Source organism: Stenella coeruleoalba (assembly GCF_951394435.1).
Source record: "Stenella coeruleoalba genome assembly, chromosome: 1".
NCBI classification, from domain to species: domain Eukaryota; kingdom Metazoa; phylum Chordata; class Mammalia; order Artiodactyla; family Delphinidae; genus Stenella; species Stenella coeruleoalba.
In genome coordinates this window covers 42877604-42902860 of record NC_137169.1, presented here as the reverse complement: position 1 = coordinate 42902860, position 25257 = coordinate 42877604, and the positions used below count along the sequence as shown (strand labels likewise).

The 25257-nt window shown below is 34.3% G+C and overlaps 1 protein-coding gene across 5 annotated transcripts in view; it reads left to right on the top strand.

Moving 5' to 3' along the window:
• NRDC (nardilysin convertase) overlaps window positions 1-25257 on the top strand; it is a 91348-nt gene that overhangs the window by 30987 nt on the left and 35104 nt on the right. For all 5 annotated transcript variants that reach the window (XM_079901687.1, XM_079901685.1, XM_079901684.1 and 2 more), the window contains 5 exons: window positions 14680-14753; window positions 20108-20203; window positions 21264-21386; window positions 23326-23383; window positions 25145-25218. In XM_079901687.1, coding sequence (XP_079757813.1) covers window positions 14680-14753; window positions 20108-20203; window positions 21264-21386; window positions 23326-23383; window positions 25145-25218 — 425 coding nt within the window. The remainder of the gene's footprint in view (window positions 1-14679; window positions 14754-20107; window positions 20204-21263; window positions 21387-23325; window positions 23384-25144; window positions 25219-25257) is intronic.

Genomic DNA, 25257 nt, shown 5'->3' with positions numbered 1-25257 from the left:
ATGAAGAGAAAAAAGATGAAAGGTACAGAAAAAAAGGAAAAGGGGCATAGTGGATAGAGTGAAAATGTCAAATATGTATTTACCTGGGGTCCTAGAAGGAGAGGAGAGAAAGATAGAGTAGACAAAATACTTGAAGGTTTGGTCACTGGAAAATTTCCAGAACATCAAATCAGACGTTAAAGAAGTTTAACTAATTCCAAAAGTGTATATTAAAAGACATCCACATATAGAAAGATATAGTGACTACAGAAAACCAAATATAGAAAATCTTTGCAAGATGGAAGGGCAGAACTCCTTCAAAGTCATATTAGTTAGTCTGATGGATGACTTTTCAACAGCAGTAGTGGAAGCTAAAAGATAGTGGGGGGGCTTCCCTGGTGGCGCAGTGGTTGAGAGTCCGCCTGCCGATGCAGGGGACACAGGTTCGTGCCCCGGTCCGGTAAGTTCCCACATGCCGTGGAGTGGCTAGGCCTGTGAGCCATGGCCGCTGAGGCTGCGCATCCGGAGCCTGCGCTCCGCAATGGGAGAGGCCACAACAGTGAGAGGCCCGCGTACCGCAAAAAAAAAAAAAAAAAAAAGATAGTGGGATATCTGTAATAGCCTGAAAGAAAATAACTACCAACCACACATTCTACACCAAGCAAAAAATATCTTGTAAGAATGATTGTAAAATAGACCTTTAGACACACAATTGAGAGTGTGTGCCACCAGCCAACTTACCAAAGGAAATTTAAAGAATTTATTTCAGGCAGAAGGAAAATGCAGATCAGAGATGTAAAAAAAAAAAAAGAAGAACAATGAGAGTCATTTTATGTGAATAAATATAAATGAACATTGATTACTTAAAACAGTAATTAAAAAACTTAAAAAGTGTACAGAATTAAAGCAACAATAACATATCAATCAGGAATAATGATGATGGAGAAAAAGGTATTTTTCTAAGGTATTGATTAACGTTAGACATTGATAAGTTAAAAGGATACGTGTAATATTTTCAAGGGTAACTTCTAAAAGAACACAATTTGAGCGTAAAAATTCCAAACCAGTACAGGGAAAACATTTGGAATAATTCTTTTTAATAATAAATTCAAAGAAAAAAAAGTAGTAGGAGAGACAGAACAAGTGGGAGAAGCAGTACAAAGTAGGATGGAGGTAGATGTTGATCCATATATAACAGTAATTCTCATTAAATGTAAGTGGATTAATTTCCAATTAAACATTGTCAGACTGGATTTTTAAAAACCCAATCAAATAGTTTTCAAGACTTAGATGTAAGGCTTGCAAAAAATATTACTGTTGCTCAAAAGGCTCACTTCATATTGATAAAACTTAACTAGGAAGACATAATTATTTCCAGTTTGAACACATCTACTAACATAGCCTCACAGTAAATCATATATAAAGACCAATGAACAAGTAACCAACTGCAGTGGGAGATTTAACACCCCTTTCTCAGTAATTGATAGAACAACCGTAAAATCAATAAGGATGTAGAAGATTATAACAAAAGGATTACCACCTTTTTTCATAGATGTATACAGAATGCCTAATTAACACTTTCCAACTACAAAATTTTTTCAGTTGACCCTATTTTAAGCCACAAGTTCAGTCTCAAATTTCATAGCATTGAAACCATATTAATTATGTCTTCTGAACACAGTGTACAGTTAAATTTTAGCTAGAAATCAGAAGCAGAAAGCCGACTAGAACATTGCCTTATGTTTGGAAATTAAATATATTTCTAAGAAACACCTGGGTAAAAGACGAAAGCATATCAGAAATTAGAAAGTATTTTATACTGAATTATAAAAATATTATAGAACAAAAGTTGTGGGATGCAGCTATAGTAGTACTTAGAGGGAAATATATAATCTTAAATGTATATGCTAGAAAAGAAGAATGGCTTAAAATTAATGAGCTGATCAATCTCAGGAAGTCTGAGTAAGACCAGCAAAGTATGCCCAAAGAAAGAAGAAAGAAGTGATGAAAATAAATGAAATAAAAAGCAGACTGACCTCAGAAGAATGGTGAAATAGGACCTCCAAAAAGCCCCTCCTCTATAAAAGCAATGAGAACATTGCCAAAAATTGTCAAAATCAACTTTTTCAGAACTCTGGAAATAACCAAAAGCTTGCAACAATCCAAGGAGTATTCATTCAAGTGAGTGACTAAATCTTACTAAGAACAGAGAGTTTTGTGGCATTTTAACTTGCCCTATTTCCATTGCCCTCTACCCAGCTCTACAGTAGTCTCGAAAACAAAGAGGTCCCACAATCTCAGTAAAAAACAGCAGTCTAGCAGCCACTGAAGGGGGCTGGATGGATTTAGAGCTCTCTAAAAACATCATTCTGGAGAATCTTTATTATTTGACCTGTCTGGTAATTTCCTGGGAACCACCATTCATGGATTTTTATGTATTTGGCCTGACTGGGAGCTCACCCATTTGCAGAAATCTTTCTCTGGAGGCATTTGTTGAAAACATTTGGATGGAAGTTGTTTACCTTTATGACTACCTGAGGCAGTGGATAACAGTTGGGGCAAACAAATAGGCTATTCAAAAAGCTTAAAAGGAAAAACTGGAAAATGAGATATCCTAAGGGGCTTTGAAAAGCTCCAGTATATTCCTGGAAATTTTGAAGGTCACATATGTGCATATAGCTGTGTCATGTCCAGGGCTGTGTGCCTGCTCAAGAAAGACCTAAGAATGCCTTAAGCTGTCACCATGGTTGACCTTGAGTCTCTGGGCAAGCAGGATGTGATGGCTAAGGCAGAGTTGTAAACTGCCTGACTGAATGTTGAAAGCATCCCCCAATATGCACAGACAACCCCTTGGCAAGGCATTTAATGAAATCTCTCCTCAACCAAAGATTATCACTAAGCTAACCAAGCAGTGGTTGTACTTGCCAAAGAATATGGAGTTTACAGAATTAGTTTAAGAAAGGTACTAAATATATAAACAGTAAGAACAGCAAACAGCAATAATAACAAACCCTGAGGAGGGAGGAGAATCTTGATTTACGGAGTTGCCACATTATATTATTTAAAATGTTGTTTTCAACAGAAAGTTATGAGGGATGCAGAAAGTATGGCTGAACACCAGAAAAACAGTAGTCAATAGAAACTGTCCCTAAGAAGGCCCAGATTCTGGAGTTACTAGGCAAAAACTTTAAATCACCTTTTTTTTTTTTTTAACATCTTTATTGGAGTATAATTGCTTTACAATGGTGTGTTAGTTTCTGCTTTATAACAAAGTGAATCAGCTATACATATACATATATCCCCATATCTCCTCCCTCTTGCATCTCCCTCCCACCCTCCCTATCCCACCCCTCTAGGTGGTCACAAAGCACTAATCTGATTTCCCTGTGCTATGTGGCTGCTTCCCACTAGCTATTTTACATTTGGTAGTATATATAAGTCCATGCCACTTTCTTACTTCGTCCCCACTTACCCTTCCCCCCCCCGTGTCCTCAAGTCCATTCTCTAGATCTGCGTCTTTATTCCTGTCCTGCCCATAGGTTCTTCAGAAACATTTTTTTTTTTTTAGATTCCATATATATGTGTTAGCATATGGTATTTGTTTTTCTCTTTCTGACTTCACTGTGTATGACAGACTCTAGATCCATCCACCTCACTACAAATAACTCAATTTCATTTCTTTTTATGGCTGAGTAATATTCCATTGTATATATGTGCCACATCTTCTTTACCCTAAATCACCTATTTTAATTATGTTCAAAGAGCTAAAGAAAACTGTCTAAGAAATAAAGGAAAATATGAGAATGATGTCTTACTAAATAGAGAACATCAATAAAGAGATACAAATTATTAAATAGAACCAAATAGAAATTCTGGAGTTGAGAAGTACAACTCAAATGAAAAATTAACTAGAAGGGCTCAACAGAAGATTTGAGTTAGCTGAGGAAAGAGTAAACAAACTTGAAGAAAGGTTAGTTGGGATTGTCCAGTCTGAGGAACAGAAATAAAGAAAAGGAATGAAGAAAAATAAACAGAGCCTCAGAGATCTGTGGGACACCATCAAGCATACTAACATGTGTATCATAGGCATTCCAAAAGGAAATGAGAAAAGGGTAGAAAGTATTCTTGAAGGTATAATAGCCAAACTCTTTCCAAATTTGATAAAAGACCAAAATCTACACGTTCAAGCAACTCAAGGATTTCCAGAAGGATAAACACAGTGGTATTCACAACAACGACATTCACAATAAGACACATTATAATCAAACTGTCAGAAGCCAAATGTAAAAAGAATATTGAAAGTCGCAAGAGAAGAGCAGCTTTTTTCATAAAAGTTAATCTCAGTAAGGTAAACAGGTGCTTTCTCATCAGAAATCATGGAGGCAAGAAGGCAATGGTATGACACATTCAAAGTGCTGAAAGAAAAAGACTACAAACCACGTATTTTATATCCAGCAAAAATATCCTTCTAAATGGAGAAATTAAGACAATCTCAGATGAGTTAAAAACCAAGTTTTAAGTTTGTCATTAGCAGATCTTCTCTATATGACATACTAGATGGATGGAGTCCTTCAGACTGCAATGAAAGGATGCTCAAATCCACATGAAGAAATAAAGCATACTGGTAAAGCTAACTATATAGGTAAATACAAAAGAAAGTATAAATATACTTTTTGTAATTTTTTCCTATCTGATTTAAAAGATAACTAACTGTATAAAGCAAAAATTATAAATCTGTGTTGATAGGCATGTAATGTATAAAGACATCATTTGTATGGCAATAATAACACAAAGGAAGGGAGAGAGAACAGGTATATGGGAGCGAAGTTTTTGTATACTACTGAAGTTAAGTTGGTATTAATTCAAAATGGATTGTTATAAGTTAAGATGTTAGTTAAGAAAATAACTCAAAAAATATAGTAAAAGAAATGGCAAGGGAATTTAAATGGTACTCTAGAAAATATCTATTTTAACAAAAAGAAGTCAGCAATGGAGGAATAGAGGGGAAAAAAGACATAAGACTTACAGTAAACAGATAGCAAAGGAAGATATAAATCCTGTCTTATCAGTAATTAAGTTAAGTGTAAACAGGTTAAGCATTTCAATTAAAAGACAAGGTACTGGCAGACTGGGGAAAGAAACATGCGTCAGCTATAAATGCTGTCTGTAAGAGACACACTTTAGATTAAAATACACCAATAGGTTGGCAATAAGAAGATGAAAAAAGATATACATACAAATAGTAATTAAAAGGGAGCTGGAGTGATTGAACTAATATCTGACAAAATAAGACTTTAAGATGAAACTTTTTACTAGAGACAAGGGAATTTTGTAATGATAAAAGGGTCAGTTCATCAAGAAGGTATAACAGTTATAAACATAAGTTCATCTTTCAAAGGAACCTCAAAATACATAAAGCAAAAACTGACAGAATTGAGGGGAAAAATACACAAATAATAATAGTTGCAAATGTAAATATCCCACTTTCAATAAAGGATAGAACAAACTAGGTAGATCAACAAGAAACAGAAGACATGAACAAGAGTATAAACTAACTAGACATCTGCAGAACACTTCACCCCAAATCAGCAAAATACACATTCTTCTTAAGTGCAGCATGTATTTTTCTCCAGCATAGATATATATTAGGTCATAAAATAAATTTATTCCTAGTAAATTTGAAAGGATGAAATTATACAGAGTATGTTCTCTAGCTATAATGTAATGAAATCAGAAATCAGTAACAGAAGGAAATTTGGGAAATTTCACGAATCTGTAGAAATTAAACAACCTTACCCTAAATAATCAATGGATCAAAAAAGAAATCACAAGGGAAATTTAAAAAATAGAGACTAATGAAAATGAAAACAACATACAAAAATTATGGGATGCATCAAAACCAGTGCTCAGAGGGAAATTTATAACTGTAAACACCTCCATTAAAAAAGATCTCAAGTGACCCTAAACTTCCATCTTAATTAACAAGGCAAAGAAGAGCAATCTAAACCCAAGTAAGCAGAAGGAAGGACATAATAAAAATTTGAGTGGAAATAAATAGGGAATAGAAAAACAATAGAAGATAAAACCAACAGTTGGTTATTTGAAAAGATGAACAAAATTGACAAACTTTCGGCTAGACTAACCAAGAAAAAGGAAGGCTCAGATTATTAAAATGAGGAATGAAAGAGTGAACATTAGTATGATCTTAACCAAAATAAAAAAGAATATAATAGAATATTATGAACTATTTTATGCCAACAAATAGATAACTGAGACGAAATGGACAAATTTCTAGAAAGACAAAACTATTGAAACTGACTTAAGAAGACAGAAAATCTGCATAGACCTGTAATGAGAGATTGGATGAGTAATCAAGAGTTTACCAAATGAAAAGTATAGACCCAGGTGACTTCACTGGTGAATTCTACCAAACATTTAAAGAATTAACACTAATGCTTCATAAATTCTTCCAAAATATAGAAGAGGAGGGACACTTCCTAAATCATTCTATGAAGCCGGTATTACTTTGATATCAAAACTAGACAATCATTGCACAAGAAAACTACAGACTAGTATCTGTTATGAATAGAGTTGCAGAAATCCTCAACAAAACCACAAAACTGAATCCAGCAACATATAAAAAGGATTATGCACAATCCAGGTGGGATTTATCCCAGGATTGCGAGGTTAGTTCACCATACAAAACCCAATCAACATAATATGCCATATTAATAGAAGAAAGGACAAAAACACATTCCAAAATTCATCTCAATATAAACAGAAAAAACATGTAACAGAATCTAGCACCCTCTCATTATAAAACACTTGATAAACTAGGAATAAAAGGGAACTTCCTCAACCTGATAAAGGGTATCTGAATAACCCACAACTAACATCATACTTAATGGTGAAAGGTTGAAAGCATTTCCCCAAAGATTAGGATCAAGATATCAGCACTGTCCACCTCTATTCAACATTGAAGTGGAGGTTTTAGCTAGAGCAGTTAGACATGAAAATGAAATAAAATCATGCAGATTCGAAAAGAAGTCAAACTATCTCTATTTGCAGATGGCATAATCTTGTACAGATGATTCTCATTATTTGTGGAGAATTCACCTACTCACTAAAATTTATTTGTAACTCCAAAATGAATACTTGCAGTGCTTTTCTAGTCATTCATGGACATGTGAAAAATTTGGGAAAAAATTTGAAAATTGTTGTGAAAAATTTGAGTTGCCTGACACACACCTTCTCAGCTGAGGTTGAAAAGGCAACACTCTACCTTTTTGTTTCAGCTTTCATACAGAAATGACCAGAGGATAAGGGACAGTACAATATAGTAAGAGAAGCTCTGGCTCTGGAGCCAGTTCTATGGAGTTTGAGTCCCAACTCTGGTACCCACTGGGGAAGTGGCCTCAGGCAGTTTCCTTAACACTTCTGAACCTCATTTTCTCTTTTGTGAAATAAAAGAGAATCAACTAGAATGAGATACCTTTAGGATTTAAGATCATAATCTGTGTATGTGTATTACTCCTAGGACAGTCATTCAATACTCGCTAATTCAGCAGTCATGACAACTTTAGAAAACATAACTACCACAAATAATAGGAACTCATTGTATATGGATAATCCTACAGAGTCCACAAATGAACTATTAGAGCTAATAGCAAGTTCAACAAGGTTGCAGGATCAAGATCATTGTACAAAAATCAGTTGTATTTTTATACACTAGCAATGAAAAATACAAAAATGAAATTAAGAGAAAATTCCTTGTACAATAGCATTAAAAAGAATAAAATACTTAGGAATAAATTTAACAAAAGAGGTGCAAGAGTTGTTTGTGGAAAGCCACAAAAATTTTTTTGAAAGAAATTAAAGAACAAATTAAATTAATAGAAAGCCATCCCATGTTCATAGATTACAAGGCTTAATATTGTTAAGATGACAATACATCCCAAATTGGTCTACAGATTCAATTTAGTCCTTATCAAAATTTCAGCTGTCTTTTTTGAAGAAATTAATGAGCTGATTCTAAAATTCATATGGAAAGGAAGAGACCAAGAATAGCCAAAATTATCTTGAAAAAGAACAAAGTTAAAGGACTCATATTCCCAGTTTCAAAACTTACTCAAATCTACAGTAATCAAGGCAACATGGTACTGGCATAAGAATAGACATATACTTCAGTGGAATAGAATTGAGGCTCCAGAAATAAACCATTACATTTATTGTCAGTTGCAAGGGTGCCAAGGCAATTCAATGGGAAAGAATAGTTTTTCAACAAATGCTACTGTGACAACTGGATATCCACATGCAAAAGAATGACGTTGGATCCTTTGTTCATACCATATACAAATATTAACAAATTGAGACATATGCTTAGGTGTAAGAGCAAAAACTATAAAACTCTAAAGAGAACATAGGCATAAATCTTCGTAACCTTGGACTTGGCAATAGTTTTTCAGGTATGACATCAAAAGCAGAAGCAACAAAGGAAAAACTAGATAAACTGGACTCCACTGAAATTAAACACTTTTTTGCTTTAAAGGGTCCTATGAAGAAAGTGAAAAGACAACTCACAGAATGGAAGAAAATACTTACAAATCATCTATCTGCTAAGGTGCTAGTATCCAGAATATATATAAAACTTTTAGTTTCAACAATAAGAAAACAAATAACCCAGTTTTAAAATGGGCAAACGATTTGAATAAGACATTTCTCCAAAGAAAATATTCAGGTGGCCAGTAAGCACATGAAAATATGCTCAACATCTTAGTCACTAGGAAAATGAAAGTCAAAACTACAATGAGATACCACCTCACACTGGTCAGAATAGCCATCATTAAAAAGTCAACAAATAATAAGTGTTGGAGAGGTATGGAGAAAAGGGAACCCTCTTACACTGTTGGTGGGAATATAAATTCCCACCAACTATGGAAAACATTATGGCAGTTCCTCAAAAAACTAAAAATAGAGTTACCATATGATCCAGCAATCCCACTCCTGGGCATATATCCGGAAAAGACAAAAACTAATTTGAAAAGATACATGCACCCCAGTGTTGATAGCAGCACTGTTTACGATAGCCAAGACATGGAAGCAACCTAAATGTCCATCTACAGATGAATGGATAAAGAAGATGTGGTATGTATATACAATGGAATATTACTCAGCCATAAAAAAGAATGAAACAATGCCATTTGCAGCAATATCATTACTAAGTGAAGTAAGAAAGAGAAAGACAAATACCATGTGATATCACTTATGTGTGGAATCTAAAATAGTACACAAATGAACATATCTACGAAACAGAAACAGACTCACAGACATAGAGAACAGACTTGTGGTTGCCAAGGGGTAGGAGGGTGGGGGAGGGAAGGATTGGGAGTTTGGGATTAGCAAATGCAAACTAGTATACATAGAATGAATAAACAACAAGGTCCTACTTTATAGCACAGGGAACTATGTTCAATATCCTGTGATAAATCAGAATGGAAAAGAATATGTATAACTGAGTCACTGTGCTGTATGCAGAAATCAACATTGTAAATCAACTGTACTTCAATTAGAAGAAAAAACTTCAATGAGATACCACTTTGAAAAGAAGAACATTTACAATTATTGGTGAATGTGTGGATAAATTGGAACTTTCGTACATTGCTGGTGGTTCAGCTGTGTTAGAAAATGTAGTTAGAAAACTTCCTCAAAAGTTAAACATAGAGTTACCATATGACCCAAAAGTTCCACTCTTAGTATACATACTCTACAGAATTGAAAACATATATCTACACAAAAACTTCTACATGAGTGTTAGTAGCAGTGTTATATATAATAGGTCAAAAGTGGAAACAACCTAAATGTCAATCCACTGATGAATGGATAGACAAAATGTAGCACATCCATACAAAGGAATATTACTTGGCAATAAGAAGGGAATGAAGTCCTGGTAAGTAATACAACATGAATGAATCTTGAAAACGTTATGCTAAGAGAAAGAGGCCAGATGCAGAAAGCCCCATAATGTATGATTCCATTTATATGAAATGTCCAAAATAGGCAAATCCATAGAGACCAAAAGCAGATTAGTGCTTGCCAGGGGCTGGAGGGATGAGGAAATGGGGAATGACCGTTAATGGGTACAGAGTTTATTTTTGGGTTAATGAAAAATTTCTGAAATTAGACAGTGGTAATGTTTACACAATTCTGTGAATGTAGTAAAATCTCTTTAATTATGTACTTCAAAAGGGCATTTTGTGGTATGTGAATTATTCCTCAATAGAAACAATATACATATGGTAGTTTCAAGAAAGCTAAATGTTGGTTTGAAAAAACTGAGAGAATAGGTAAACATTTCATGAGACTGGTCAGGGAAAAAGAAGAGTATGTGCAAATATCAGGAATGGAAAAGAATTAAGACATATTGGCAGATATTGAAAATACAATAAGGTATTTTGAACAACCTATTCCAGTAAATGAAAAAACTAGATGGCGTTCACAAATTCTTAGTAATATTATTTATAAAACCCACATAAGAGAAATTATAATTTAAAAGTTTTCATACTCTTATAATCATTAAAAAAATTAGTCAGTAATAAAAACTTCTCAAAAATAAACTTGTTTAGAGTTGTACAAAAAATTGAAGGAAGAAATAATTCCTCCCTCATTTATGAAGGTAGCATGACCTTGATTTAAGAAAGTATAATATAAGAAAAAATATAGACCAGATTCACAAAAAGGCTGATATAGCAGTACTGAGTTGGGGTCATCTTAGAAATATGAGGTAGGGTTAACAGAAAATCAGTGCTGTTCATCGCATTGTCAGATTGAAGGAGAAAAACCATGTCTCAGTATATGTAGAAAAATATCACATGGTGAAATTCAGTATCTATTCACAAAGATGCTCTTAGCAAATAGAGTATAAGGCAGCTTTCTCAATATGATATTTGATAGTTTAAACCAGACCTTACATTTAATGGTGAAACCTTGAAAGATTCCAAGTTGAGATCAGGAACAAGACAGAGATACGGGTTGTGATCGCTTCTGTTCATCATTCTATTATATTAGGCAAGAAAGAAAAATAAGCAAAATACACAACTGTCAAAGCATATGATATGATTGTGAACATAGAAAATCTAAAATCTTCTACATATAAAAATTAGTAACATTAACAGAATTTAGTGAGATAGCTTGATATGCAAAAATTAAAAATGATAAAAATGATACTATGTTTAACATATAAAAGTACAACTTCTATGTATCAGCAACAGTTAGAAATTAAAATTTAGAAAAAGTTTATAAAAGCTACACAAATAATCAGACACTCAAGAATCATCCCAAAAATTATGTGTAAGACCTCTTCATGGAGAATATATTAAAACCTTATTGTGAGATATTTAAAAAGACCTAAATAAATTGAGAGAAATACTATTCATGGATTTGAAGCCTTGTTTTTTTGTTTTGTTTTGATTTTGGCCATGCTGCATGGCATGCAGGATCCTAGTTCCCCAACCAGGGATCGAACCTGTGCTCCCTGCATTGGAAGCTCCGGAGTCCTAACCGCTGGACCACCAGGGAATTCCCTGACGCCTTTTTTTTCTTTTAGTGACATTAATCTTCCTATTTAATGTACAGATTCAGTGATATCGCAACCATAATCTCAGAAGATTTACTTAGTCTTAAATAGACAAGCTAACTCTAAGATTTATAAGGAAATGCAGAGGGCTAAGTATAGACAAGATACTTTTGAATTGGAAAAATAACAAGGTAGCAGGACTTGACCTACTAGATATTAAGATTTGTTTTGTAATTAGGACATTAGGGTGTTAGCAGAGGGCTAGACAAAGAGATGATGGAACAGGATATTTCTTGGAATGGAAATAGACCAACACATATGTGGACACTTCATTTTTGATAGGAGCATTATGGAGCAGTGGTGAAAGGGCTTTTTAAAAAAATGATGCCGAGACAGTTGGGCTTCTATAAAGGTAAGACCAAAATTGACTCCCTATCTCACAACATGCACAAAAAAATCAATTCTATGTGGATTATAGACCAAAAAGTGAAAAGTACAATTAAAAGTTTTATAGGTAAGCTTGACTTTAGCCTTAGGTAAGGATTATCAAACAAGATGCAAAAACAAAACATAAAGAAAAATGATAGTACGTTATGTTCATCTAAAGATAACATAGAGCATGAGAAAAGCAAGTATAAAGTGGGAGAATATATTTGCAACACATGTAACTAACAGAGGACTTATATTTAGAATAACTACCAGAGATTTAATTATTAGATTATATATGTAATTGTATGTAACATAATTTATATATGATAATATCATATAAATGGATAATTATATATATATTATTATGATCAATAAGAAAAATACAACCCAATAGAAAAAAACCCTTAACCAGGCATTTTACAAGATAAGAAATTCAGATTATTAATAAATATATGAAATGTTCAATCAGGAAAATGTAAATTAAAACCATTATGAGATTTAACTATCCTCCTAAAAGTTGCAGAAAATTTTAGTCTGACAATACCAAGTGAGGGTGATGTTGTAGAGGATTGGAGGATGATCTGATGCAAGTGTAGATGGGCACAATCACTTTGGAAAAGTTTGATTATTACCTAGTGATGTAGAACATATGATGCATATACTATTACCTAGGAGTTCCTTTCTCAGATATATATTTAGACAAACTTGTGCACATGTGCCGTGGTACATATTTATAAGAATGTTTATGGCAGCATTGTTTGTAATGGTTCAAACCCAGAACCAGCCCAAATGTCCACCAGCAGTAGAATGGATGAATAAATTCATGCAGTGGAATATTCTACTGCAATGAAAATAAATGATCCACAGCCACATGTAGCATCATGAATGACTACTAAAAAGAGTGTTGAGTTAAATAAATCACTATATATCCATTTATATGAAGTTCAGAATGAACCTACATTGTCTAGAACATGCATTCTTGGCAGGGTTCATACTGTTTCTTTTGGTGGCAAAAATTGGTCTTGAAGGTGAAAAAACATTTGATATTATAATGGTTTGTGGCCCTCCAAAGCTTAACCCTACCTGCAAAATCTTAGTGTTTGATTTCTTTTTGAGTTTTCTCAAATATCACCTGAGCACCATTTACTCTGACATTGACTTTGTGGAAGATATGCAGAGTGTTTGCAAGGTCAGGGGTACAAAATTGTGGTGGATAGATGATTGGAGGACTTTCAAATGACTGATCTTGAAGTCATCACTAGAGGTGGTCTGTGTGTGTCAGTTGGTTGCCATTGGCTGCCTTGTGGATGTTATGTTTGATCCTCTCTCTGCTTTTGTGTGTGACTTTGATTTTTAGAATTAAATAAAAATATTCTGTTTTATTATTTAGTTCCTTCATTATTTAGTTCCTTTTATTATTTATTTCCTTCGTTAGTTATACTAAGTACCGACAAGAAAAAAATGTCAGTAATATTTTAATGAGTATCTAGTAGCTAATTAAATTAAAAGTTTCTTCTCAGAGCAAGCAAAAGTTCAAAGTTTATTAAATATTGTAGGAAATTAATTTTTTCAATGTGTTTTGTTGGAAAAATGAGTTTAATTTTTTAAAAACTTGATTGCATTGCTGTTATTATATAAATTGTTAATTTGCATATGTAATTTGATCATCACAATTTATATAAGGAATATATTACATTAAACAGCAAATACAGTTATAAAATTAAGTGAAATACTAATAGCCTTTAAAATTTTAACTTGGGATTTCCCTGGTGGTGCAGTGGTTAAGAATCCGCCTGCCAATGCGGGGGACACAGGTTCAATCCCTGGTCTGAGAGGATCCCACATTCTGTGGAGCAACTAAGCCTGTGCACCACAAGTACTGAACCTGTGCTCTAGAGCCAGCGAGCCACAACTCCTGAGCCCGTGTGTCACAACTACTGAAGCCCGTGAACCTAGAGCCCGTGCTCCGCAACAAGAGAAGCCACTGCAATGAGAAGCCCGTGCATCGCAATGAAGAGTAGACCCCGCTCGCCGCAACTAGAGAAAGCCCACGTGCAGCACCGAAGACCCAACGCGGCCAAAAATAAATTAATTAATTAAAAAAAAATTTAACTTAAAAAGTTAAAAAAAGTAGGCCTCAGATACTTTTTATTTATAAAATCACAGATACACATAAAATATGTAAACAGATTGTATATGTGGGTAAAAATGTCATAGGGGAGTGATAAGAAGAAAATTTCTGAAAAGGCTACTTAGGGTTGATAATGGAAAAAAAAAAAAAGATCAAGAAACACCAGCCTAGAAATACATATATATGTGGTAAAACTATCAAGAAAAGCAGAGAAGTGATACCCGTAACATTCATGATATTAACTCTGAGGATAAGGTGGGTGCTGGGTTCTTCTAGAGTTCTGACAGTGGTCTATTTCTTGATCTGAGTGGTGGCCACTCAGGTGTTTACCTTACAGTCTATATGCCCATGTTTTATATATAATACTTTTCTGTATGGGTATTATATTTCATAATAGAAAAAAGGTAGTTTGTAGACTTTAAAATCTAGAAATGCTGTGTATTGTTTAGGTTTTATATGCATGATTATGAACTAAATCTCCATCTTAGTAAAGCTTCTTAATTAAAAAAGTAGATGTTGACTGATGAAAAGCTTTTACCAAACAGTTTTTTTTTTTTTTTTTTTTCAGATGGGCCCAATTCTTCATCCATCCACTAATGATCAGAGATGCAATTGACCGGGAAGTTGAAGCTGTTGATAGTGGTAAGTGCTTTATGTCTTGCTGCTTTTTCCTTCATTGATCCAGTCGTTTAGCACATTTACTATTCTTTGTCACTCTTTATATTATAAAGGGCTAAGTTAAAATAGATATGTCATGTTTATTTTTGAAGCCATTAAATGTCTAATTCAGTATATATTTGAAATAAGTCAAAGAATGGTAGATTTTCGATTTTTCAGCCTTTGTTTTTTGAGGGTTTTACCACAGTGACTGACCTTTTGCAGGATAAGAGCCTGATTCTTAAAGCTAATACTGGGTGTTAAAACTTTAAAAGTTCACATACTCTTTTTGTATGAAGAGGCATTTTCTCTGAGACTTTATTTTAAGCACCATCCTGATATTTAAATAGCTTATTTTTTGTTGCCTCTGTGTGTCAGTGCTTTGTGGGTTGAGTTTCTGTAGTTCTGAAAACAATCGTGGTATGTTTATGGATGAAGAAACTAAACTGAACAGGAAATGCGTTTAATTTTACTTTTTGACAGTTTTTCTTATCTTTGTGATTTAAATACTGAAGACCGTAAGGAAGGCTGTGTGTCTCTATAGGGTGCAGGTTCATTAGAGAACTGTGCTGCACATATCCCTTAATTACAAAGTACCAGTAAATAGCACCACTGCAGATTAACCCTGCTTCCTTATTTTAGTATTAGAAACATGTAACAGTAGACTTGGGGGGATTTCTAGTTCACATAGGTTAGGCTTGGCTTGCATAGCTGAAGAGGCCAGGTCTCTGTACTAGTTCTTCTCTTTGTAGCATTTTCCCTCTTGGCTTGATTGTCTAGTTCTAATAATCACATTGCGTTCACTAGGCTGAATAAACTGCAGATGGCTGGAAAGAACTGTGTTGAAGTCAGCAAACTTGTGTTTTACTTATAGAAATGTCACTAACTGTGGCCCTCAATTTATTTGTAAAAGAGGGTGGAATGGAGTTAGATTCCTCCTGGTTCTAGTAGCTCCTATAATCAAGGATTTATTTTCTTCATTTTTGTTACTTGCCTACCCACAGTGTCTGTTTTTTCATAGGCCCAGATAAGTATTTGTTGAATACATAAAAAACCAAAATAACTAAGGAAAACTCCAAAAGCCTTCCCTACTTTTTGGGACCTAGGAACTATATTCTGTGTCTTTAATTCCTTCAAGTGTGTTTTTCTTTATACAGTTTCTAGAGTGGGTCGAAATTGGCATTTAAAAGGTTAGACGGGGCTTCCCTGGTGGCGCAGTGGTTAAGAGTCTGCCTGCCGATGCAGGGGACATGCGTTCGTGCCCTGGTCCGGGAAGATCCCACATGCCGCGGAGCGGCTGGGCCCATGAGCCATGGCCGCTGAGCCTGCGCAGCCGGAGCCTGTGCTCCGCAACGGGAGAGTCCACAACAGTGAGAGGCCTGCGTACTGAAAAAAAAAAAAAAAAAAAAGGTTAGACGTCTAGGGAATTCCATGGCAGTCCAGTGGTAGGATTCAGCACTTTACTGCCAGGGCCCACGTTCAATCCATGGTTGGCAAACTAAGATCTCGCAAGCTGTGCGGTGCGGCCAAAAAAGAAAGATTAAACGTCTAATTTAATTTTACAAGTTTAATTCAGAATATGTTTTATTATATTTTGAATATTATGCAGAAATATATATATATACATACATATGTGATATATGATATGTACACACACACTCGCATACAGTAAGTCGTTTTGGTTTAAGATGAACTTAAGCTAAAGGCTCTGTTTTTTTGTTTGTTTTTGATGATAGGAGACCTAGATTTCAATTTGTGATCTGATATAAATAGCTAGGTATATATCATTAGTTACTTAACCTTCTAAGTATGAAGGATTTACTTGAGATTAGGGAGATGGGAGAGGTCTTAAATTTTAACTGGTGTAATAAACTAGTATTCATTAGCCAGTTTTGCTTTTTAGCATACTGTTTATGATATATTATTCTTTTATTTGCATTTATAAGACATCAGAATATTATAAATAACACAAGAGCTAAGTTTAGATTCTATGAACATACAACAAGATCATTTGGAGACTCAATATTTATACATTGATAGATATTGATATTTATTGTGAACACAGTATAAATTTATCTTGGCTAAAACCACAAAATGTTTAACAGTTTTACATGTTAACGTGTATAGTATGCAGACCATTAAGAGTTAACAGCTCTAGGCCAGGTCTAAGTCAGTATTATATTCATACATCTTAGCTTTTCTTTTTTCCAAAATCAATATCTGCAAATAATGAGATCTATTTTTGAAAGCTCAATAATCAGATGTTGTTTTTTTCTATTCAGATGTGATAGTCTTTATTCTATCATTCTCATCTCATTCGCATGTTTTTAGTTGCCTGCATGCTTGGATGGCCCATTCAATGTGAGAGGAGTTGAAAGGAAGTTCAGCTATCCTGGTAGAATCATCTTTTCATTTTCTTTTTCCTTTATTCCTCTCCACCTGCTTATGGAAGAGATTCTTTCCTGAGTTTTTAATTTATTATCTTGTTTTACCTTCGTTACTTTATCACCATGCCCTGCATCGACAATCTGTTTTTGGTCTAATCTTTCAGTGGAGTGGTTATACACACAAATTTATAAGCATTTATTTGCACAATGCAGATAGGTCTGTTCAGTGTTTTATAATTTTCTTGAATACATTTAATCACAGAAGCTCATAAATGTCCACAGGGTAGGTTTTAAAATGGGATTAACTTATTGCTAAAAGAAGATTATAGAGAAAAAAATTATTTTTAATGATTAGCTCTTTATTTTAATGATTGTTCATACTTTTACATAAGCATGTTTAATTGCCTGCATATTGTACCTTAGTAATTGAGACTGAGGATATGGCCAAAGACTTCTTTTATATAATCAAGTGGTTGAGTGTGTTCTCTAAGTGTTCAGTATTTATACTCTATTTTTATCAGTTGTAGGAGGTACTAAATCACTTTTTGTAGGTATGTTTATATGTCTACTCCATTAGTTTTCTGTTGCTGCTGTAACAAATTACCAGAAACTCAGGCTTAAAATAAAAACAAATTTATTTTCTTAAACTTTTGGAGGTCAGACGTCTAAAATATTTCCTCAGGGCTGCATTCCTTTTGGAGCCTCCAAGGGATAATCTGTTTCCTTGCCTTTTGCACCTTCTAGATACCACCTACTTTCCTAGACTATGGCTCCTTTCACTATCTGAAGAGCCATGGGTGTAGAATCTTCTTTGCTATCTGACTTCTGCTTCTGTCTTTATATCTTCTGTCTTTGATCCTCTTACCTCTCTCTTTTAAGGACCCTATGATTACATTGGGACCCAGATAATCCAGGATAATCTCCCCTTCTCAAGATCCTTAATTTAATCACACTGCAAAGTTCCTTTTACCACATAAGGTAACACATTCACAGGTTTTGGAGATTAAGATGTGGCCATCTTTGGCAGCCATTATTCAGCCTGTCACCTTAATAATGGAATTGTTTCTTCTGTGTTACAGCCATATCTTCATAATTTTTACAGAGATTTAAAAAATTTACTCTGTTGAAGCTATGTATATATTTTTTTACTATATGTTTTCCAGGTATGGAAATTATAAATGTATATATTTTTTACTGTCTCATCTTTGATTTAGACTTCATGGCTTATAACTGAAGTATTTTATTGAATATACTTTTGCTTCTTTCCATCTCTTCTGTCACCACTTTAGTTTCCACTCTCTTTACCAAGTATAACAGTGATGGCCTCTAATCAGTTTCCCTGTCTATACTTTTGCTTCCACATTTACAACCAGAATGAACTTAGTGAAGTCCAGATCTGATAATGTTACTCTCCTTATTAAACATTTGTAATGCCTTACCATTACTCCTATGATTAAAAAAAATAGCTAACATTTTTTTTTTTTTTTTTGCGGTATGTGGGCCTCTCACTGTTGTGGTCTCTCCCATTGCGGAGCACAGGCTTCGGACGCGCAGGTTCAACAGCCATGGCTCACGGGCCCAGCCGCTCCGCGGCACGTGGGAACTTCCCGGACCGGGGCACGAACCTGTGTCCCCTGCATCGGCAGGCGGACTCTCAACCACTGCGCCACGAGGGAAGCCCCCCCCCAAAATAGCTAACATTTATTGAGCACTTATTATGTGCATTGTTATGATTATTACCTCCATTATCCTTATTTGACATACAATGAAACTGAGGCTTAGAAGTGCTCTTTCAAAAATTGTTTCTTAACTCTTCAGCCTGATATCTTGCCTCTGCTTTGATTCTGAACCTTCTGCCTCCAGCAGCTAGTTTTAGTAGTACCTGCTGCATGATGTTCAGTAAATATTTGTTGAAGGAATATATCTTATTTAATTCTTATAAGAATCCTGTGAGCTAGGTACTTGTAACTCCATTCTATAAATGAGAAATAGAATCAGGGAAGTTAGATAACTTTCTCAAGGTTGTATAGCTTAGTAAATGGCAGAACTTGGATTCTAGACAAGATACTTCTGACTTCAAAGTGATTGTTTTTAACCATTAATACTTTATTACCAACACAGTTGGCTTTGGAGGAGATTTAAACAATATATATGACAAAGTTCCCAGACAGTAAGGAGTTTGATTTAACATTTTCTTGGCACTTTCATCAGTAAGATCTTGGACATAGCATCTGTTGACTGAAAAAAAATGCACAACCTAAAAGTTGAGAGTTATGTTTTATTTGGCGGATTTTCTGAGGACTTCAAGCCTGGGACACAGCATCTCAGATAACGCTGAGAAAACTGTTCCAAAGAGGCAAGCGGGGGAGCTAGGATATATAGGATTTTTTTGCAACAAAAGACCAGGTAGTCGGAACATCAGAAGATTACTGTTAATAAAAGAAACCGAGATATCTCAAGTTAAGGAATTTAGCGCTTTTCTATGTATGGGGAGATGCAAGAGTCTGGGCTCACTGAAATCATTCCTTTGATAGGCACCGCAGCTATCTGGGTCCAGTATCCCATGTTTTCTCATCCTGAGCTTCCTGAGGGCGCACCGTCCCTGTGGCTGTAATGTGATGGCTTGATGGCTGCAACATCTTTTGTTTACTGATATGGCAGGCAATACTTTAGTTCTCACAATAATAACCTTCAGATTATTAACTGCCTGTTTCATTTGAAAATAAGGGAAAATCTCTAGAAAGGTGAATTGACTACCCAAAGTTAGAGAATGTGTTAAGTCATAGAACTTGTCCTAGATCATTGGTTTCCCTGCTTCAGTCTTACTACACTTTATTCATAAAATTAATTTTTGTTACTTCCTTACTTTCAGTTCTTTAAGCTTGAATTTCCAGATAATAAAGCAAGATACTGAATTTCATTTTATTAAAAGTGTTTCCTTAAAACTGACAGAATATCAACTTGCAAGACCCTCTGATGCAAACAGAAAGGAAATGTTGTTTGGAAGCCTTGCTAGACCTGGACATCCTATGGGGAAATTTTTTTGGGGTAAGATACTAAATACTTCATCTATTTCATGTTTTCTAGTTAAGGAAGATTGAGAATATGAAAAGTTTATAAAGAATGGAAAGTTATAAAGGTAGGGTAGCTAGGTACCTTTTACCTTTTAGGGTAGGTAGGAAGCTTTTCAAATAGAAAGTAGTTCAGCATGCCTATATTTGGTTCTCTAACATTGGATATATGAGGAATAGCACCTAACATTTTGTGAATGTTTTCTGGGTGCCAGATGCTCTGCTAACACTACATGAATTATCCCATTCAATCATCATAACAATGTTATGAGCTTCGTACCATTATAATCTCCATTTAAAGATAAAGAAACAGGCTCAGAGAAGTTAATTTTCTTAAATATGATAGTGGTGGATATGGGATTTGAACCTCCGTTTATCTGGTTATAAAGTGTGTGCTCTTCCCCAGCCTGACATTTCCAGTTATCAACAGAGATTCAGCAATAATTTCTCTAGTAGCTTTTGAGCTGTGACCTAATTTTGTTTAATTGTTAAGCTGTTTAAATGGTATCTGGTTTTTCATAATGGCTTTTTCTTAGTGTTAGATTTCAGTTATTATGGCTTTTTCTTAGTGTTAGAATTCAGTTATTATAGCCTTATATTAATCCTCTTGACCACAGAGTAGAATCTGGAATGAGTTGATCTAAATGGTACTTCATTCAAAGGATGATTTGCTTGTTTGTACAGTTATATACACTTTGTATGTCATCCTTGCTTTATGTGGTTTATTTTTAAGAATTATACAGAATATTACTAAAATAATAAAGAGATAAAACCTGATAGTAGACTAATTATTAAGAAAGGAAGCTTAAGGCAATTACTGTTGTTAAGGTATTGCCAACTAGAGATTAATTCCTTATGTGTTAAAATATACTTTGAAATTGTTTCTTATGAATTTTTGTCTTATTATTATACACTGTTTCAATATTGTGAGTCACTTGGGTTATTTCATTAGTTAAATATAGTAGCAAAGGATGCATTGTCAGTGTGGAGACTTAATAAACTTAGTTATTTCTATAATCTTTTCCATCATTTTATAGGAAATGCTGAGACTCTCAAACATGAACCAAAAAGGAATAATATTGATACACATGCTAGATTGAGAGAATTCTGGATGCATTACTATTCTGCTCATTACATGACTTTAGTGGTTCAATCCAAAGGTAATATTGTCTACTATGGCCCTTAAAATTATTTGGAAATAGTGCTTTCTTAGGATTTGTCTGTCGTATCAATGTTGCAGTTCACTGTTAATTTACAATACTTTAGTGCTTGATCCTAATATGAACTAAAGAAAATCAGAATTTGAAGAGGCAAAGCTCAGGGAAGCAAAAAATCATCTGATTCTCAGGCAAATGTTTTTTCTTTTATAGACATAGGTCTTAACTCCAGGCTAGTCTATGAGTGTATTAATGTACTGATTGATCATGAATTGTTTTTTCTTTTTTAATAAACTTATTTATTTATTTATTTAATTCTGGCTGTGTTGGGCCTTCATTGCTGTGTGCAGGCTTTCTCTGGTTGCGGCGAGCGGGGGCGATTCTTCGTTGCAGTTTGCGGGCTTCTAATTGCGATGGCTTCTCTTTGTTGTGGAGCATGGTCTGTAGGTGCATGGGCTTCAGTAGTTGTGGCACACGGGCTCAGTAGTTGTGGCACATGGACTTAGTTTGCTCCTCAGCATGTGGGATCTTCCCAGACCAGGGCTCGAACCCGTTTCCCCTGCATTGGCAGGCAGATTCTTAACCACTGCGCCACTGGGAAGTCCCATGAATTGGCCTTTTAAGCCACATTTGGCTGCTGCCTCTGTTATCTCCGGTTTTGCATTTAATCTGTATTAATCATAAACTCTTAAAGGGCACAGTGTTTGTCTTTTCATCCTTACATAGGGTTCAGTAAAATGGCATGATTAATTGAAGTCTGTCATGGTGATGCTAGCAGAAGTATCTTAAATGTAATAATACTGGTCAATACCTCTGCTCTTTTCCTTCTTTTATCATTACTGAAAATGATGTTGTGTCAGCTTTTCTCATTAAAGAAATCATAGTACCTTTCTTTTGTTTTCTTTATATTTTAATCTCCTTAGGCTGTTTTTCAAAGTCAGTCATTTGCTGAACTGTTCATTTTGATATGTCAATACCTTATAGTTTGTATATTTCTTTTTGAAAAACTAATCCTCTCACCCTAATGTGATTCTCCTTTCTTCAGCTAGGTATTGATTCTTTTTCATTCTCTTCTGTGATAACAAATATGAGCATATTAACGCTTGTTGCAGATTTCTAAAATAAGCCCCACGTGTTTGATTAGAAAACCTTGTCCAATCTAGAGTCAGTTGATTTCGGAGCTTCAGCATTTATTATATCATTTAAGAGTTAAATATCAGTATAAATAGTATAGAGTAAATTCAGAACTTGATTAGTCTAATTTGCATCTTGTATTTATATACTGGGGCATCTCTTTTGAGAATTAGTGAAAGTCATGTAGCTGGTGAAACTAACAAATACTATCCAGTGATGGTAACGAGTCACTGGGATAAAGCTAAAAGGTTTCCTTTTTCATTTAGATCTCCTGTTTTACTAGAAATTTCAGAAGAATTTCTTATGAAATATAAGAAAATAATCAAAAGAAGATAGAAATCATATCAGCCTAAGAAGACATATATTAAAACCACAGCAAGTGTAAATTAATGTAAAGTAAATGGAGTATAATAGTACTGATGAGCTGCTGAGAAGGGTAGTGTAGGTTAGTTAAGAGAAACCTTCCTAGAGGAAGTAAGTTTTGGAATGGGGTAGGAGGATGATTGATGTATTTTTATCTCTTGGTCCTTCTTCTAGCCTAATGATAAACAAAAACTTTTTTTTCTACTTGTGTGTTTTTTCTAACTTTGCCAGGGAGAAAGAATAAAGGAGTCTTAACAAAATTATATGTGTCTCAAGGTTTTCTTAAATATTATTTTGCCTATTACTGATTAAGGAATGGCAAGTGATGCCCAAACTAAAGTATTCCTTTGTTTTATAGTTAAAGATCTGTGAGAAATATAATTGCATTTCTACCTTTAATAACAACACTGCCTTTCCCTGTCTCCTTCCTGCCCTCTCCACGAAGAAACACTGGATACTTTAGAAAAGTGGGTGACTGAAATCTTCTCTCAGATACCAAACAAGTAAGACATTTATTTTCATAAATCATACATCTATAGAGTTAAAGAGGCTAAAGTTAAAGAGTTAAAGATTCATATCTTCCCGTATGAATCCCAGAGGTTTTTGCTTTTAGTTTATTTTTTTTTAAACAGGTGATTATATTAAGAACTAAAGTAGTTTAGCAAGATTGCACAGCCTTTGAGTGGGAAAACTAAGATAACCAAAGATCCCATAGTTTCTGTAGTTCAGAACTTACAAGCTTATAAACTTATAGTAAGCAGTAACTCTGAAGAATTTGTGCCTCCTTTTACATTTATTCAGAGCTTTTCTGTTACTATGTACAGTGCTTGAAATTATGATATGAAAGCAAATATTGTATTGAGAGGTAGCATATACATATACGTATCCCCTGCCTCAGAACAAATTAAGTTCTGAAGGTTTGTTTTTTAAAGTCAGTTGTTTGGAACTTGGAATGCTTTTTCCCCATAAACAAAATAATCTCGTAGTTGATGACTGACTTTACATATTGCCTGAAAAGTCTATTGCATATATTGTAGTTGAATCAAATTGCCTTTTATTAGAAATTGGATGTAGGGTTCTAGTTCAGAAAGCTACTATTTTTTTGTCCACCTCAAATTCATCAAAATAATACAGATATTTAAAAGATACTTTATTGTTACATTTTTTGTTGCAAAGAATACAGAAAATTTAATTCTCAAGCAAAGTGTCTCTTCCCACTCTTAGCAGTTTGCATTTTAGTAAACTAAATGAAATCAGATTATTTTTTCTTGCATCAGGTGAGTAAGCTAGACTCTTTCCAGTTCTTCATTCCAAGACAATTCGTTTTAAATTTATGAGAGAAAAATTAGCTTTAAAAATGTTGGAATAATTTGTAATAACAACAGATTGGTTATTATTATCTTGGCTTTATGTAAACTTCTGTTGATAATTAGCAGTACTTTTAAGTATGCTAATTAAGATAATGAAAGCCATGCCAAAGTTATGGGGTTATTTAATTTGTTTTTGTTTGTTTGTTTTGATAAGAAATGAGTATTAGCTATGGAAATGTCAAATGGCAGATTGAAATGTGTTTCACTGTGAAACTTTACTAATAAAATCAGAGGTATATTGAATAGGCGGATTCATTAGGTCTTGTCAATCAATTCCTAATAAGAATTTTAAATTAAAAAAAGTGCTTTTACATATTATTCACTAAGAACTTTGGTTCCTTAATCAGACGGGTTAAAAAGTGTTCTAGGTAATTAATACTGATTCATACTGACCATATTTTAGAAGAAATATTAGTTACAATATATTCAACCAGGTGTGAAGCCTTTAGAAGGAAGAGTCCAAGTTTCTCAAATACTACAGTGCCTAATATTGTACTTTATATGTAAGAATCTCTCCATGTATATTTCTTGGATTAAAAAAATATCTCTAGTGTAAGTTTTCTTTCTGAAATGGCTTTGTATTAAGAGGAGAACTGAAGTTGGATGGGACTGATAGAGACAGTAAATATTGGGAGGGGAGGTCCCTTCAATTCATTGTTTTCTGTCTCCTTTGAGTTTTAAAAGTATTTGAGTTATTGGGGCTGAGGTTAAGAATAGTTTGTGTAGTTCAGGATTTTGTGGCTTTGTTGCCATCTATTCGCTTATGCCTAGAATGCTTTTCAGCCAGGAGTATGTAGAATAGACTATAAAAACCTATCAGTTTAGGCATCCCTAAAGATACTGCTTATAAAGGCTTTTGCCAATTAAATTTTAATGTATTTGTTTTATTTTCAGTGGGTTACCCAAACCAAACTTTGGCCATTTAACGGATCCATTTGACACACCAGCATTTAACAAACTTTATAGAGGTTCGTGAACCAAAGGTTTAAAACTGTTTGAAATAACTT